The sequence below is a fragment of the Psammomys obesus genome, unplaced genomic scaffold (genome assembly GCF_907164565.1).
Source record: "Psammomys obesus unplaced genomic scaffold, mPsaObe1.curated_primary_1811, whole genome shotgun sequence".
In the NCBI taxonomy this organism is placed as follows: Eukaryota; Metazoa; Chordata; class Mammalia; order Rodentia; family Muridae; genus Psammomys; species Psammomys obesus.
The window spans coordinates 11,327,559-11,343,826 of record NW_026596131.1 but is presented as its reverse complement, the minus strand read 5'-3'; the positions used below and the strand labels follow the sequence as shown (position 1 = coordinate 11,343,826).

General features: G+C 49.8%; 1 protein-coding gene across 2 annotated transcripts in view; it reads right to left on the bottom strand.

Moving 5' to 3' along the window:
- The window catches only part of Unk (unk zinc finger), a 34,153-nt gene that overhangs the window by 3,059 nt on the left and 14,826 nt on the right, over positions 1–16,268 (bottom strand). The window contains exons 2-13 of one of the 2 annotated variants that reach the window (XM_055592255.1): positions 10,768–10,977; positions 9,531–9,707; positions 9,262–9,392; positions 8,020–8,155; positions 7,368–7,485; positions 6,581–6,665; positions 4,957–5,099; positions 4,458–4,658; positions 3,743–3,808; positions 3,185–3,359; positions 2,097–2,198; positions 1,806–1,994 (exon numbers count right to left, since the gene is read on the bottom strand). In XM_055592255.1, the coding sequence (XP_055448230.1) occupies positions 1,806–1,994; positions 2,097–2,198; positions 3,185–3,359; positions 3,743–3,808; positions 4,458–4,658; positions 4,957–5,099; positions 6,581–6,665; positions 7,368–7,485; positions 8,020–8,155; positions 9,262–9,392; positions 9,531–9,707; positions 10,768–10,977 (1,733 nt within the window). The remainder of the gene's footprint in view (positions 1–1,805; positions 1,995–2,096; positions 2,199–3,184; positions 3,360–3,742; positions 3,809–4,457; positions 4,659–4,956; positions 5,100–6,580; positions 6,666–7,367; positions 7,486–8,019; positions 8,156–9,261; positions 9,393–9,530; positions 9,708–10,767; positions 10,978–16,268) is intronic. The other variant, XM_055592254.1, reaches the window with a different exon arrangement.

The window sequence follows — 16,268 nt, the reverse complement described above, 5'->3', positions numbered from 1 at the left end:
AGGCCCAGGCCCTGGCCAGCCCTACGTGGGTGAATGCAAGGGAAGAGCTGTGAAGGTGCCCTTGGCCGAGTCAATTCTACACTTCAGGGTTACCTGCCACTACGTGTGGATCTCAGCAGCCTCATCTGTAGAGTGGGACTCTTACGGTCTCAGGGAGTTTAGGACTGTGTGGGACAGCAATCTGTGAAGCTGTCTTAATTGCTGAGCTATTGCATCCCAGTGAGAGGTGGAGAAGGGTCCTGACTGATCAGACAGGACAAAAGCCACCGGCCCGTGCCTCTGAGATGTGAGGGCTGGAGCAGGAGGCGCCAGGCAGACTTGGGCTCTCTCCATTGTTCCGCATTCAGGACAAAGACTGTGCTAGCAAGAACCACAAACAGAACAGGAGAGCCTGAGCACCAGACTATGGAAGCCTGCCCTTCCATCACCTACACTGCCCATGCTACCATTCAGTGGGCCTCCTGAGGCTATCTGTGTACTGCTCTCTGGCTGCCAGGGCAGAGCCTATCTTCATGGAACTCCCTGTTTACCTCTAGCTTCCTTCTACCCAGACACACTGTCCTAGTGACTTCTGCTCCCTTTCCCACTGACTGAACCAGATTTTGGACATTTTTTTCCTCTGAGCAATATCAGCACACTGGGGAAAAAAAAAGACATCGAATCAGTGCACACTTCATGCAGATCTAAGTTTGAGACTAGCCAGTGCTACTTAGTAAGACCTTGGTTGTTTTGTTTTGTTTTTTAAAATGAGTGTGTTTGTCCTGTGACACACCAATAGACCACTGACTGTCACAAAAATTAGTGCGTGTTAGATGCCTGTGTCACTCGGTGTCCTTCTGCGTCCAGCACGGATGTCAGAGGTTGTTAGGTGACACTTGCATCTACACAGCAATGCTAGGGGGTCAAGTGAGAGAGCTCCAGAATGTGGGGTCAGAAAGATACAACATTAGCACTTAACGGGATACAACCTGACCACACAAGGCTCCTCCAAACTGAAGGCACGCTGCAATATCCAGGCTGAGGTGAGGGAGTCCCTAAGCTGACCAGACTGACTGACGGTCCAGCTGGCTAGGGCATGGGATAAGGGTGGGGGAGATGTTCATGAAAGGCAGGGGCCTGTTTGGAATGCTGCATTATCTATTAATTACCTCAGGGAACATTATTCCATAGCCTCCTCCATAAGCCTCACTCTTTGGTGTAGTGGTCTAGCCTATAGGTCTCCATGCTACACTGCTCACCATGAATCTGGAAAGCACTCAGGCCCTGGTCCCCTCACTTCTAAGGCTGGTCAGGCCAAAGAGCAGCTGGGCTAGATCTGGGTCCTTGGTGCCTCTTCCTGCCTGGAAGGGAGCACCTGAGACTGGGTGGGCCTGCTCTAACACTTCCCCTTGCTCTTTGATGCGATCTCTGATGATGTGACCAGCCACTAGGAGCTGTGAGTGACTGGATAAAACATTTGTGTGTGTGGCCTGGCCCTGGGGATCAGACCCAGGGCCAACTGCTCACAAAGCCACACTAGTGAGGCACTCAAGACCAGGTCTTCACCCTGGGGCCACTGCTCTCCTGGCACCAGACTGTCCTAGCCTTGGTGTTTCACTCTTCACAACCACTCACTCTTTCCACAAGACAGGAAGCTAAGACAAGGCTTGACTCCCAGCCTCTGGTCCAATCATGTGGGGATGGGGAGAGAAAGTATCTTGCCTGAAGCCCTGGCTCTAACTTGTAGCTGGGTTGATGTGTCATGGGCAGAGCAGCCAAGGGAATCTGCTAAAAGGCACTAGGTTCTTACCCAGTCCCTTTCTTACCCAAAGATCCATGTGATGTTGAGGTCCCCAAGAATGTGTTTTCTGACTGACTCAAGTGGGCCTGGGGCTGCTGCAGGAAGTGTGAGGATAGGCTGACAGGAGGGGACGGAGAAGCAGAGTGGAAGGAGGCTGAGCTGCCCAAGGAGCCAGGGATGTTCACAGGTGCAGAGCTTTGCAACAAACTGCCTCCTGTGAGAGAGACCCAGAAGATAGGCTGGGTGAGGATCAAGTGGGTACAGGTGAAACCCCAAGGCACCCTTCAGGCCATCTTGGCCTACCCACTGCCAGTACCGATTGTGATGCTGCTGGGATGGGGCACTGTGCTGTTATCAAAAGTCTTCTCCAGGGCGGCTACTCCAAACTCATTCAGGTCCAGGTCATCCAAAGCAGACTCTAGGGACAGAGACTGGAGTGTGGGCTCCCAAGGACCATGCCCTTGGCTCTGGGCTTCCTGGTCTTGGCTTTACCTTTCTCTGCTCAGTACTTCTGCCTACATCAGCCCTAAAGACACCTGCCAAGTCCAGCCCAAGTGCTGCTTCTTACTGAAGCCTTCTTTTGATACTTCTAGGAGGAATCAAGACCCAATGCAGTCCAGTGTGGTATGTCATGCCAGCAATCCCCATTATGAAGGCTGAGGCTGGAGGACCAAGAGTTCAAGACCAGCTTGGGCTATTGCAAGACCTCATGTCAAGAAAAACAATATGACTGAACTTAAGGTTGCAGCTTCCTCTGACAGAAGGTGTGGTCTCCTTATGTCCAGACCACATGTTTTACCCCAAGTTACTTGGGCTACCACTCTGGCCCTTTGAAGGCAATGCACATTAGGTACCTGACAAATGTCAGTGCCTCTTTGCTGAACTGGCCTGGTTAGGAGAAGGTAGACAGTTTGTCTCCTACATGGCAGAAGCAGCACAGCCATGTACCGCCTGTTTCCCCAATGCATGCCATGGGGCCTGGCACAAAGTGGGCAATGTAGTAATGGTGGAAAGGGACACTGATTTTTTTTTCTTCTTGGTGCCGAGGACCAAACTCAGGGTCTCACACATGCTACCACTGAACCACTGAACCGAGTCCCCGGCACCAGCTCCTACCTGTCAGCACTCTGAGGACAGATGTGCAGGTTGCCCACTTCCCAAGGATGCTTAGTAAACAAGCTAAGGCTGTATGACGGGACTTTCCTGAAGGAGCTCCATGGCCTTGTCTTGGCCATCCATGTGACCTCATTTTCCTTCTGCTTAGAAAACCCAGTGTCTATCCTGAATTTCCCAAGTCAGATGTCTAAAGTATGCACTGTGCTCATCCAAGCCTCACTGCAGAACACCTTGTGTCTCTGACTCCAGGTCCAGTCCTAGGCTCGCAAACAAACCCTGCCTAGTTACCTATGACCGACTCTACCGTGTCGCTGGTGGGGTAGAAGGGCAGAGCATTTGCATTCATGCCAGGGGCGCTGCTGGTGCCTGCAGGGCTGGGGGGAGTGGCTGCCAAGCTGGAGGTAATACTGGAAGAGATGCTTGAAGTCAGGGGGCTGCCCACAGGGAGGATCCCCAGCACGTCCTGTAACGAGAGTGAGGAAAAGCAATGGGATGCTTGCCTACAGAAGCTTTGGCACAGGCCAGGCCAGGAGGGGCTAAAGCAGCCAGCACCTTATAGGTCTGGACTGGCTGTCCCAGGCCTACCTTGCTGAACAGCTATAGGTGGAACAGTAAAACATGGAGGCCATTAGCTACTTACCCCCGCAGGCTCACAGTAAAGAGAGGGATGAGCATGGGGCAGACACTGAGATGCTCCCTAAACTTTCCTGCTGGGGATGGAATGGGCCTGACCCCCACCCTCTTAGTCTTGCCTGAGTTTGTGGTATCCTACTTGCTAACACCAGCTGGGGCTCTTGGGCCTGTCCTATCCACAGTGAAACCAGGGTGGGAATGAGAGCTCTGTACCTGTTTGGGTTGAAGCAGAGGCTGCTCTTGACTCCTGGGCTCTAGCGAATGGGGTTTTAGTTTAGCCTGAGGGAGAAAAATTAGGGAGCAGGAAGTGATTGTGGTACTGAGCAGCTTCCAGTCTAGTGTCCACCTGGCCTTGCTAGGTCCACTGAGGCTGCAGATATAGGGAGGGACCACGGTGTGACAGGACTGTCATCAGGCATGCAAAACCCTTTTTCTTTTCCCAGATTTCTTTCTCCACATACATACTCTCTCCTTGCCCCCTTCTCTGCACAAGAGGCTGGCTTCTTTCCTCCTAGGAGACAAGCCCAGGTTTGCCCCAAGCTATTGGAGACTCCTCTGTCCTGGTCCCCCAGACCCTGTCTTCTCATTAAGTATCATTAGGAAAGGAAAGCGGGACAATCTTATAGACACTGGCTGGCTTGGTGGCTCTGGAGAAACTATTCAGCCCTCCACAGAGCAAACACAGATTTATTCAGGAAGAGTGTGGGCTCCATGCAGCCACCTGAGCCTTCTTACCCTCAGTTGGGAAGCACAGTGGCAGAGATCATCCACTCTACCCAATCCTGAGAAAGCTCAAGCTGCACTCAGCTCTAGCTCTTAGTGTCCTCCGCATAGGTGGGCTGGCCTCACCTCTAAGCTGCTCTTGACCCACATGAATGGCTCAGCTCACTAAGTCTCAGTATCCCCCGCTGGACCTTGCATCCTTTACCTGGCACTTGAAATTCTTCAGGTACTCCGCTCCCACCTGGTCTTCCCTCTCAAAGCCAGGAGCTTTCTTGTAGCTGCCAGGGGCAAGGCTGGACTCTCCAGGAAAGACCAGGCCCTCCAGGTTGGAGGCCTTCCTGCTGGGGCCTGGTGGGGAGCTGCAGAGGTGAGATGGACTGCCCAGGCCACTATTCCTACAGAGAAGCTGCAGAGAGGACAGGTGGGTGGTGGGCAATGGGTATATGTGGGCAGGGGAACGGCCACCCTCCAACCGTGCTTCAAAGGGCTGTGGCCAATGGGCAACAAGAAGCACTCAGGCCTTTGATAGGAGGGACAGAAGGCTTATCCCAGCCCTGCCCAGGCTGATCACTACTGGCTTCCCACCTCCCTGCCCTAAGCCCCAGGACAAATACCAAGGCCTCAAGCTCCTGGGGCAGAGAAGAGGCAGGAGCTCAATCCTGGGCAGGCAAGGTGCCCACCCACTCCCCAGGACAGGCACGTACGGCGCTGAGGTCAGGGGCATGCGGGCTGGAGGGGCTCACAGGGACCGAGTCTCCAGCAGCAGATGGCATGTACAAAACAGGACCCGGCTGGGTGGGGCTGGATACGGCTGAGGAAGGCTGCATGTCATCACTTAAGGGTGGCGCTGCAAGAAAGGATAAGGGTCAGCAGGCTTCCAAGCCAGGTCTGTCCCTGCGTATCTTCTGAAGGAGGACATACATGTCCATACCACTCAGGGGAATTAAGTTATTTCCACTATCATTGCATGCATACTCTACAACTAACTGCAAAATACAAGTAATATGATAGGCTTTACCTCAAAGATAAAGAAACAGAGGTTCAGACAGGTCAGGTAAATTTTTCTAAGATAACAGAGATAGGAGACAGAAGAGCTGGAATTTCAACCCCATTCTGAGTAACCCAAACTATTAATCACTTCTCTGTGCTGCTGCAACTGGGTTTTCCCAGTGTCTACAGCTGCCAGCTACCTCTGTGTCCTCCATCTGTTTTTCCCTCCCAGAGCTTTGTTTATTCTCTCTCATTTCAGAGAGAGAGAGAGCGGAACCTAGAAAGAGGATAAAGAGAAGCAGAGCAATGATCTACAGAGGAAGCCAGCGTCAAGCCCAGAACCACTCCATGATGGAAGAGACGTGGAGCCTTTCGAGCTGTGCTGTTTCACAAGGCAGCAGCATGTCAGCTGGCGCCGCAGAGCACTTGAAATGAGCTGACTTGAAGTGAAACAGGTGGAAGGGATTAAAACGTCTGCCAGCTCTCGAAGAATCAGCACAAAAACAGTAAATAGTCTGATACTTTTAAATTACTTATTGAAATGATACCATTTTATTTTATTTATGTATTTATTTTGAGGCAGGGTCTCTCTACATAGTTCTAGGACTCACTTTGTAGACCAGGCTAGCCTCAAAAGCAAGAGATCCAACCTCCTCTGCCTCCTGATCGCTGGTATTAAAGGCATATGCCAGCTGGGCACTGTGACACACGACTGTAATCCCAGCATTCAGGAAGGCAGAGACAGGTGGATCTCTTTGAGTTTAAGGCCAGACTGGTCTACAAATCAAGTCCAGGACAGCCAGGGCTACAGAGAAACCCTGTCTCAGAAAAACCAAGGGGGAAAAAAAAAAAAAAAAAAAAAAGACATGAGACACCACACCCAGCTATGCAATCATTTTATATTGGCCTAAGTAAAAATTAATTTAACCACTCCTTTTTTTTTTTCCTTAAGAGTATGTGACCCCAAACTTTAAATGATGTAAGGGGGCAACCTTACACTCTCATGGATGGCTCTGCTCAAGAGGACCAAGCAGGACTCAGTAGAGAGGAGCTCCATGGCCATGGGTGACAAAGGGTGATGGCTGGAGTCTGTCAAGTTGCTTTTAATGCTTGGTGCCTCATCCTTGCCTTGGGCTAAGTGCCCAGCAGGGCAAGCATCTTTGAGTCTACCTTAGGCTCTTGGAAGCTACCCCAGGGCCAGTTCCAGAGTGGGAGGGCACTGTAACTTCCAATGGGAATGAGGACAGATGAGGACGCCTGTGCACAGGCACTACCAGGGACTGGCCCCGGCCTGAGCCCCAGCAGAGGTCAGGGAAGACAAGACAGGGAAGTGCATACGTTCTATGTGGGCGAAGGCGCAGAAAGGTCCTCGTGGACAGCTGCCTGCCTGCTGCATATCGTTGCACTTGGTGGACTTGTAGATCTGCAGGGGCCAAGCAGGGCGGAAACAGGTCAAAGCACTTTCACCAAGGCAGGGCTAGCGCAGAATCCCTCTCCACTTCCGCCCCTTTGTCTTTCCCTATGTCTCCTCCAACTTCTCTTTCAGGGGAGAGGACACTGATATAAGCATTTGCTTGCCTTAAGCTCATATTCATCCTGCCTCACTGTCTCATGTGCTGAGGTGACAAGCACACTCCACCACATCAAACTTCTCATTACTACTCTCTCAGGTCTATGTGGTCCCCGGGATGTCTACAGGCACATGAAGCTCTCTTCACACCTCTCTCTCTCTGTGTGTAGCCTAGCTCCACAGAACTAGGGTAGGCACAGGTACTACAGAAGAGGGGGAATCCTAATACTGTGCAGGTAGACTGGGAACTACAGCAGGGAGGCTGCTGTCCCTTAGGCTCTGACCTGCAACGGTCAACAGGTTGTAAATACCACAAGTAGTACAAAGCCCAGAATGGCCAGACTCTTAGATTCTATTTGTGCCTCCCCTATTAGGTGGGCTAGGAAACGAACTGGAAGCAGAGGGGAGGGCGGGCTCATAACAAGAGAGACTGCATACTGAAGTATTACCCACAAATCCCTCTTCCAGGATAGTGCTAACACATGCCCTTGCCTGTCTCCTAGTTCCCGAAAGTGGATATAGTATGTCACTCCTGCCCCTCCTCTCAAGACCCACCTCCGGGTGGAACTGCTGCTCTGTGCGGGTGTGGCAATACTGGCAGGTGTCTCCATTTTCACACTTGCCAGGGTCTCCCCACTCGTCCCCATGTTTGACGTTTGGACATGGAGATGACCTGGTCCAACAAGAAGGGGTCAGACAGTGGCAATAAAGAAGGAGACTAGGACCTGCAGTGCCACCTGGATCCTGCACAGGGCCCCCCCCCAATCTGGTTTCCCTGGCTCACAAGTTCAGGTACAGAAATGGAGACGATCAGCTATAGAGGAAGGGTCTTCCTAGGGTACTAAGTCGGGCTGTTCCTCTGTCCCAGCTGGCCATGTCACCAAGGACACAGCTTTGCTCCCTTCAGCCAGGCACAAAACCTGACATCACAAGAGTCAGGCCGCAGCCACACTACATTTCCCACACTAGTCTGGCCCTGCTCCAGTATACACCCCGAAGAATCAAAAATGGATGGGCCTCATGCAAGAACTAGACAGAGCTCCCACCATTCAGGTGTCCTTCGTAATCCCTGCCTTTATAACTGGTCCCTGGAAACCCCAGGGCTTGCCTTCCCACCTCCTTGAGAACCATGGTAGTAGCAGTTTCAGCCATGATCCCTTCCCTGCCACTCCTCCCTCCGATGGCTGGCCTCTTGGGGCCAAAGGACCTGTATTTGTGCTTCCGTGGACTCCGTCGCCGGTCCTTGCTGTTGTGGTAGTAGGGACAGGCATAGCCCTGGCGGCACAGCCGTGGGGGCTTCTTGCAAGGCTCCGTCTTATAGTTCCCCAGGACATAAGCAGTCTCTGCATAAAAGGCCAGAGGGCAGGGGTCAAGGAATGGCATTGGACCACTCCAATAACAGCAGGAGTATAGTGAAGATACAGAAGAGCGAATAGGAAGGCGTCCCAAAGCTGAGGTCCCATGCAAGGCACGAACAAAGCCACTTCCTTACAGGCCATGGGCATGCATCAGGAGGGAAAAATGCATGGATGAAGGTGTGCATGTGAAAGCCCATGACAATCTTGGGAATGCAATTTATCTGGAAACTCACCTATAAGTACCTTTTGAATGGTATCTTTAACATAAAATGAAGGGGGAGGCAGGGCTCAGCAGTTAAGTCCATTTGCTGCTCTTGCAAAGGACCTGGGGCTTCAGTTCCCAGCACCTCATAGTGGCTTAAACCATCCATCCATAAGCATGCACATGGTGCAGAGATATATTCAGGCAAACACTCTACACATACAATAAATATTTTTAAATAATTTATTTATGTGCATTGGTGTTTTGCCTGCACGTATGTCTGTGTGAGGGTGTCAGATCCCCTGTAATAGGAGTTAAGACAGTTGTGAGATGCCACGTGGGTGTTGGGAATTGAACCCCAGTCCTCTGGAAAAGCAGCCAGCGCTCTTACCCACTAAGCCATCTCTCTTCAGCCTGAATATTTAGTCTTTTTTTTTCTTTTTTTTGAGACAAGGTTTCTCTGTGTAGACTTGGCTGTCCTGGACTCACTCTATAGACCAGACTCACTCTATAGAATTCACAGAGATCTGCCTGCCTCTGCCTCCCAGAGTGCTGGGATTACAGGTGTGTGCCACAGCACCTGGCTTTTGTTGTTGTTGTTGTTTTGAGACAGCATTTCCCTGTACAGCTTTGGTTGTCCTAGAACTCCTTCTGTAGACCAGGCTGACCTCAAACTCATAGAGATTCACCTGTCTGTCTCCCAAGTGCTGGGATTAAAGGTGTAACTATCACCACCTGGCTAAAATGAAATCTTTTAATGGGATGATGAGGGGCTAGATTCCAAATAGAAGTGATGGCTTCAGTTGGAAAAGGAAGAAGGTGGTTTCAAGCCAAGGAATTGGGCAGCTATGGACAGGGGGGTGCAGGGGCCACCTGATGTTGCCTGTACCTTGCCACCGAGGTTCTTCACTGAGGATTTTTTCTATCATGGCATGGCTTGCTGCCCCAGCTGATTGGCCTTCTATGCTGCCCTCTACTGTAGTCTGGCCATTTTGCAAGGCCTCCATGGCCTGCAGCTCCCTGGGAGAAGAGGAATGGACAGAGAGGGTGGGAAGGGGTATGAGAAAGTAGGAAACAACACCATCAGTTCTTTTGTCCTGCTGCCCATCAGCTCCCTGGTCTCCTCCTCCCCTTCCCAGCAGCCCAGCATCAGCCTACCTGATGTCATAAACAGGGGAGCGGAGGTCATGCGGGCCGTGGGCAAAAGCGCAGTGAAGGCCATTTTTGGTGCAGTTGCCTTTTGAGTCTGTTTCATGGATGCAGATTCCAGTTTTATAGTAACGAAGGTGGTACCTGCGCTCAGTGTCTCCTGTGGTCCTGTGCAGGAATGGGCACCTGGAACATAGCATCAGAAGTCAGTCAACTATGTTTCCCAAGGCCAACTGCTAAGGGCTGCCACCATGATCCACAGGGTACAGTGGTGACCTTCTAAGGAGTCAGTGATGAATTCTTTGGCTACCATGGCTCTGTGCTTGACTGCTAAGATCTGAAGGGCTTGGCAAACCCAGGCAGCCGTCTCCAGATGCTTTAGGGGACACACTCTGGATAAACAGATGTCCGGAAAACAAATGCTACCCAACTCAAGGGGCTTCCAAGAACCAACCCCTTGAAACTTGCACACATGCCCCACATACTTTAATAGGCTCCTAAGGAGAGCAGACAGCCTTGACCTGTGAAAAAGGTCAGCGACTATGGGAAAAGCTCAGTACCCCATACAGAACCTGGAAGTGCTTCCCAGCATTCTTCTGAGGTTGAAACAATGACAAGCAAAGTCACAAATGGTCTCTTTAAGTGATGTCCCAGGCTTGCTACCTCATTTGTTGTTAGTTGTATACCCAATTCCTCAATAGGGAATCATGAGAAGACATTTAAAGCTAGCAAACAAGTTAGGTATGGTGGCACATGCCTTTAAGGCCAGCCCTTTGGAGGCAGAGACAGCTATTTCTGTGAATTTGAGGCCAGCCTGGCCTACCTAATGAGTTCCAGGCTACCCAGGGTTTTGTTATGAGATGCTGTCTCAAACAACAAAGATCAGCATACAGGAAAGCTAGCGAGGCTCTCTCTCTAGCTGCCACCATAGTGGGAACTGCACAGGACAGTGCAGCAGATGGGGCAGGACATGGAAGGTGAAAAAAAAGCCCAGGGCATCACTTTTGCTCAAATGTCTGTGGGCTTGGGGGAAGAAAGGCTGGTGTTTGGTTTTCATGTAACAGGCAAAGAAAAATGAAAGCCCCTCCCCATGCCTTTAAGTCAGGGCAGGGGTGAGCCCAGGTTTGACCTATAGATTGTAGCCAGTCCTCCCAAAGCTACCTTCCTGGATGTCCCAAGCTTATTTTGAGGGCATCTGACTCAGGAGGAGACCTGGGGCTCCTCTGAGGGCAGGCGGGGCACTCACTCGTCGCCCTCTGGGCAGAGGCCTGTAGCCTCGTCGTACTTGGTGCAGTAGACATCTGGACTGTAGTTGAAGGTGCCGTCCCGACGGCGGATGGAGCGGCGGCGCCGCTGGTTCACAAAGTGCCAATGGAAGCAGGTGTAGGGCCGATGCTGTGTGCATTTGTGCTGCACGAAGAGTGGGCACTGCTCTGTGCGGAACTCCTTCAGGTACCTGCAGAGACTATCTATGAGGGCTGGGCCAGGAGCAGGGTGATGCTTCCAGCTTCCCAGAAAGCTACCACTAAGCCCAGAGGGCCCTGCTCTTGGGTGCCAGTCCCACCAGGACAATAGAAGAGGTCCATGGATGAGGCTGGACCTCAGCTTTTATATCTGTCCCAAAATCTAGCATGAAAGGCAAAAGCCACAGGCCCTGAGAGTCCTGTGTATACTAGAGGTCAGCTGTAGTATTCAGTAGCAGCTTGGCTGCCATCTGAGGGTTCTCAGGCCAAGCCACTAATCATAGGGAAAGGGTTATTCACAAGAGCATGAGCAGCCTCCCCAGAGCCTGTGGTTCCCTGCTGCCCACATATACCTGCCCCTCCCCAGAAACCTCCCCTATACCATGAACCAAGCTGGCACTGTGGGTAGAGAGGAGAAACATGCAGACACTTGGAGAGACACTGCTTTGGTACCCAGTTTGCAAGGTGTCTCTCGGTATTGAGATGTCTTTGGTATTACCTGTACAAATATTTGAAAAGAAGCTCACACAGAAGTTCTGAAAATACCCTCCCTCTTAGACTGGACTGTCCCCCAGTCATCTCACACAGGACTTGCAACAGCTGTGGCTATTCAAATAATGGTGTCTCTCTCCTCTACCCTCATGTAATAGCCAGGATAATCTCTCGCATCCACCACACAGTGGAGGGCTTCAAACCCATCTACCCTGACAGAACACACTCTGTCAATTTGTTTTCTTCACTTAGTCCAGGCTAAGGTTCTCCTATCTGGGGTGGAGACTGTTTTATTGAATAGGCAGCCAGTGCAGTTTCTTCAAATATTTCACTGTGTCTGTATGTATGATGTGTGGGTGGGTGTGGAAGGGTACATGTGTCGTAGCGCTTGTGAAGGTCAGAGGACAACTTTGTGGAGTTGGTTCTCTCCTTCCACCTTTATACAGGGTCCAGGGATCAAACTCCGATCATAAGGTGCTGCTATTCATTTTCTTCAGATGTTCTCTCAAGCAACCAATGGGTTGAGAGTTGAGGAGAGGTGCAGAGGGCAGTGTACAGTGGCTGCATCAGAAGGGAGGCAGAAACAACTTGATTGAACTGGCTGTTGCCAGTTTGGGTGGAGCCTAGATCTGAAGGGCTTAAAAGTAAAACTTGCATGTCCACATCCCCGAGGCCCAATCAGACCAATAAAAGCAGGCTGGGGGGTAGACCCAGGGATGCGGTTAGAGAGAAGTGTCCGGGGTCAGGGCAGCACAGGTTAAACCCAGTACATCTGGGAACAAGTGCAGCGCCAGGCAATGAGGACACCGAGACAGAAACAGGTGTTCATATTTTCACAGGAGACACACAATAAGTGGAACTGATGGAAACGGTTGTAAGGGGCTTTGCTCCCAGTATTAGGAAACAAAAAGGATCCCTGACCCAGGATGGGATGGAAGAAAGGTTAAAGGGAGTTGCAGATAAAGTTTCTGCAGAAAGCAAACAGTATGATACAAAGACAGACTATAAATGATCCCATGAGTGCCAAGTGCCTTCATAGGATGTGAATGCAGCAGCTGGAAGCCTGAGGAAGAGAAGTGAGTGCAGCAAACTCCACAGGTTGCAGTGGTGTCAACCCTGAGTCCCAACTACATCCTAAGACACTGGAGAGAAATCTGGGAAGCTCTACAGCCTGATACTCTCCTGCCTCTTTGGCACTTAAATGAAAGTTTAAGTTTCTGTTTAAGTTTAAGTTCCCTGTTTCTTTGTCTGGCTAGAAAGACAACCTGTGCCTTCTTGGCTATATTCAGGTTCTGGTACTACGTTCGGGTATATACCCATGCTCCAAGCTACTAGGCTAATCCTTCTTTGAGAAATATATATTCTTCTATTCCTTGGGTCCACTAGGAGAACAGAGATAGAAAATGGGGTGAGGAAGAAGGGTGGAAACTGAGCCTTGATCCAGGAACAGAGAAGTAAAGGAGTGCTTAGGACTGGCAAACTAAATGCAGAACACCTAATTAAGATGGCGCTCCAGATAAACAAGGAGCAGTTTCCTAGCATATAGCACGAGACATACTAATATTGAAGAACTACCCCCTGCGTATCTGTGATTACATCTAGCTGGTATCCCCTATTTTAATGTTCTCTTGGTCTTACTGTTGTTGCCTTAGCTGGCCTCGAAGTCCTAGGCACAGTGGTGCACAACTGTAATTCCAGCACCCTGGGAGGCAACGGCAGGCGGATCACTGTTCAAGGCCAGCCTAGTCTACAAAGTTGGTCCAGGAAAGCCAAGGCTACATAGAGAAACTTTGTTAGGGTCGGGTGGGGGAGTCCTAGGCTTAGACACTCTTTCTGCTTTAGACTCCCAACTAGCTAGGATAACAGCTGCAAGCCTTGTTACCACTAGGGAACATCCTGTGCTTTTATTTGTAAAATAAATTTTTAGTGCTCCTAAAGTTTGACAGGGTATGGTGACACAGTATTTAACCCCACCACTTGACAAAGGCACAGGCAGATGGTCTCTGGGTTTGAAGTCAGCCTGGTCTACATAGTGAGACACTGTCTCAAAAAAGTAAAACATTTGAGGCTGGACTTAGCTGTACATACTTTAATCTCAACACTCCAGAGACAGAGGAAGGTAGACCTCTATGAATTTGAAGCCAGCATTTATAACATAGAGGATTCTAGGCTAGCCAAGACTACTTAGTGTGGCTTTGTCTCAATACCAAAAAATAAAACAAAACAAAAAGTTTGGTGTCATCATCTTGGTGAGAACACAGGAGACAGGGAAGAACGCTAGTATGTGGCCCCTAGCTTGGGCATAGTTGTTCCCCTGAAACGGCACTCACTCAGGATAGAAGCTATACATGGAACTTGCATACATTTGTTTAGGTACCAAATTCGGATGGCTCCACACATCCTGCCCGACAAGAATCCCTCAGGTAAGGCTAGAGGCAACAGATGCCGAAAGCCACACCTCCACTCCCACTGCCCCAAGTCAGGCACACCATACTTTTTAATAGGGTGTGTTATTCTTCCAAAAGCCCGGGCAAGCCAACACCCCTACTCAGCCTGGCATTCCAAGCCCACCCACCCGGTCCAATGTGTTCTTTCAACTCCAACGTTTTTGACTCCTCTTCATTCTGGTCAGAGTCAAAGAGCTTGAAGTCAGAAAACTTTCCTGTCTTTGTTCATCTTATTCCTTACCTGGAGGAACCACTAAAGGCCGGACTGAATGGAAAGGAATCTTTGGATGCCACCACTTCTGTGAAGTCTTCCTTGCTTCCAACTAGCTATCTGTTAGCTCCCCCATGCCTGAAATGCTGAGACTAGAACCCAGGGCCTTGCACATAGTAGGCTAGTATTCTACTGTGAAGCTACACACCCAGATCTGCCCTATGCATTTCTTACAGTTCTTATCCTGCTTTGCATATTAATCAGATATGCATTTTTCCTTTATAGGTTGAATATGCCTTATCTGAAATGCTTGAGATGAAAGTTACTTAAAGTGGGGCGTGGTGGCACAAACCTTCAATCCCAGTGCTCAGGAAGCAGACGGAGGCAGATTGATGTGAGGTCAGCCTGGTCTACAAATTGAGTCCTGGACAGCCAAGGCTACACAGAGAAACCCTGGTGGGGCAGAAAAAGTTACTTAAGATATTTTTGCATTTGGATATCTACACACTATGCTATCATGAGGACAGAACATAATTCTATTCACAAAATTCATTTCTGTTGCACATATTTTTTAGAAATACCAGCTCCTGAGTAACCACAATCATAGGTATGTACCACCATGCCCATCCAGATCTGTGACCCACTGCAGAGCGAGGGAAGAAAACTTCCCGCTTGGTTTTGGTTTTTCTTTACTTTGTATTTGTACATGTATGTGTGCATGAGTACATGTGCACTGTGGGTCTGTGCTCACGGAATTGATGTTGGGCGTCTTCTACTGCTCTCCACCTATTTTTCTTTATTTTTTTCTGAGACAGGGTTTCTGTCGGTAGCCTTGACTGTCCTGAACTCACTGTCTAGACCAGGCTGGCCTCAAACTCAGAGACCTGCCTGCTTCTGTTTCATGAGTGCTGGGATTAAAGGTGTGCACCACCACTGCCGAGCTTCCACCTATTTCTTAAGACCAAGGTTCTCACCAAACCTGAAGCTCAGCAATTTGGCTAGACTGGGAAGGACCAGTAGGCCAGCGAGCCATCAGGATCCTCCTGTCTCCACATTCAAAGTGCTGGGATTACAGGCATCTGCTGCCATGACTAGCTTTATCTAGATGCTGGGGATTCAAACCCAGGTCCGCATGCTTAGGAGATAAGCACTTTACTCAATGAGATATCTCCCTCACTTGACCCTCTACTTGTGATGTCATGTTGGTGATCAAAGTTTTGTACTTTAGGATTTCAGGTTATGGCTGCCCAGTTCATACTGTTCTACTGTCTATGTCTACTGTTCTACTCTTGAGTCTATGACTCAAGAGCAAACCTGTAAGAATCCAAAAGAGAGCTCTGACCAAGAACAATACTTGCCTGTTCTCCCAACACAAGCATCAAGGAATTAAATGCCCACAAAGGACATACCAACAAGCTCATGACATCATCACCATCATCACGAGGCAGGCCATCACAAAGAAGCAACCAGCCCTCCACCCTTGTGAGGAGTGCTAGAGTGCAACTCAAAACTTAGCACATGGGACTGAACTGGACTGCAGGGACATTCTCACAGGACAAGAGGCCAAACTCAGAGAGGTTTTAAAAAGAACACTTTTAGGCCTAAAAGATGGAATAGTGAATAAGGGGACTTGCTATGCAGGCCTAACAACATGAGCTCAATCTCACGAAACACAGAAAAATGCAAAGAAACAACGGACTCCACTAAGTTGTCCTCTGACATTGACATAGAAAAGGTCCCCCATCATGCATGAACATGAACACACAAATAATAATAGTAAATTAAAAAAATTAATTTTTAGGGGGCTGGAGAGAGATGGCTCAGCAGTTAAGAATACTGGTTGCTCTTCCAGAAGACCCAGGTTCAATTTCTCACACCTACATGGCAGCTCCTAACTGTCTGTAACTCTACTCCCAGGGGATCCCACACCTTCTTCTAGCCTATGCAGGTACCATGTGTGCACTTGATATACAGACATAAATGCAGGCAAAACATCCATACACTCACACATACATACATATGTGCTACTTTTGGAGCTGCTGAGATGGCTCAGTGGTTAAGAGTACTGGCCGTTCACACAGAGGACCTGGGCTTGATTCCCAAAACCCACACAGTGGCTCACAACCATCCAAAA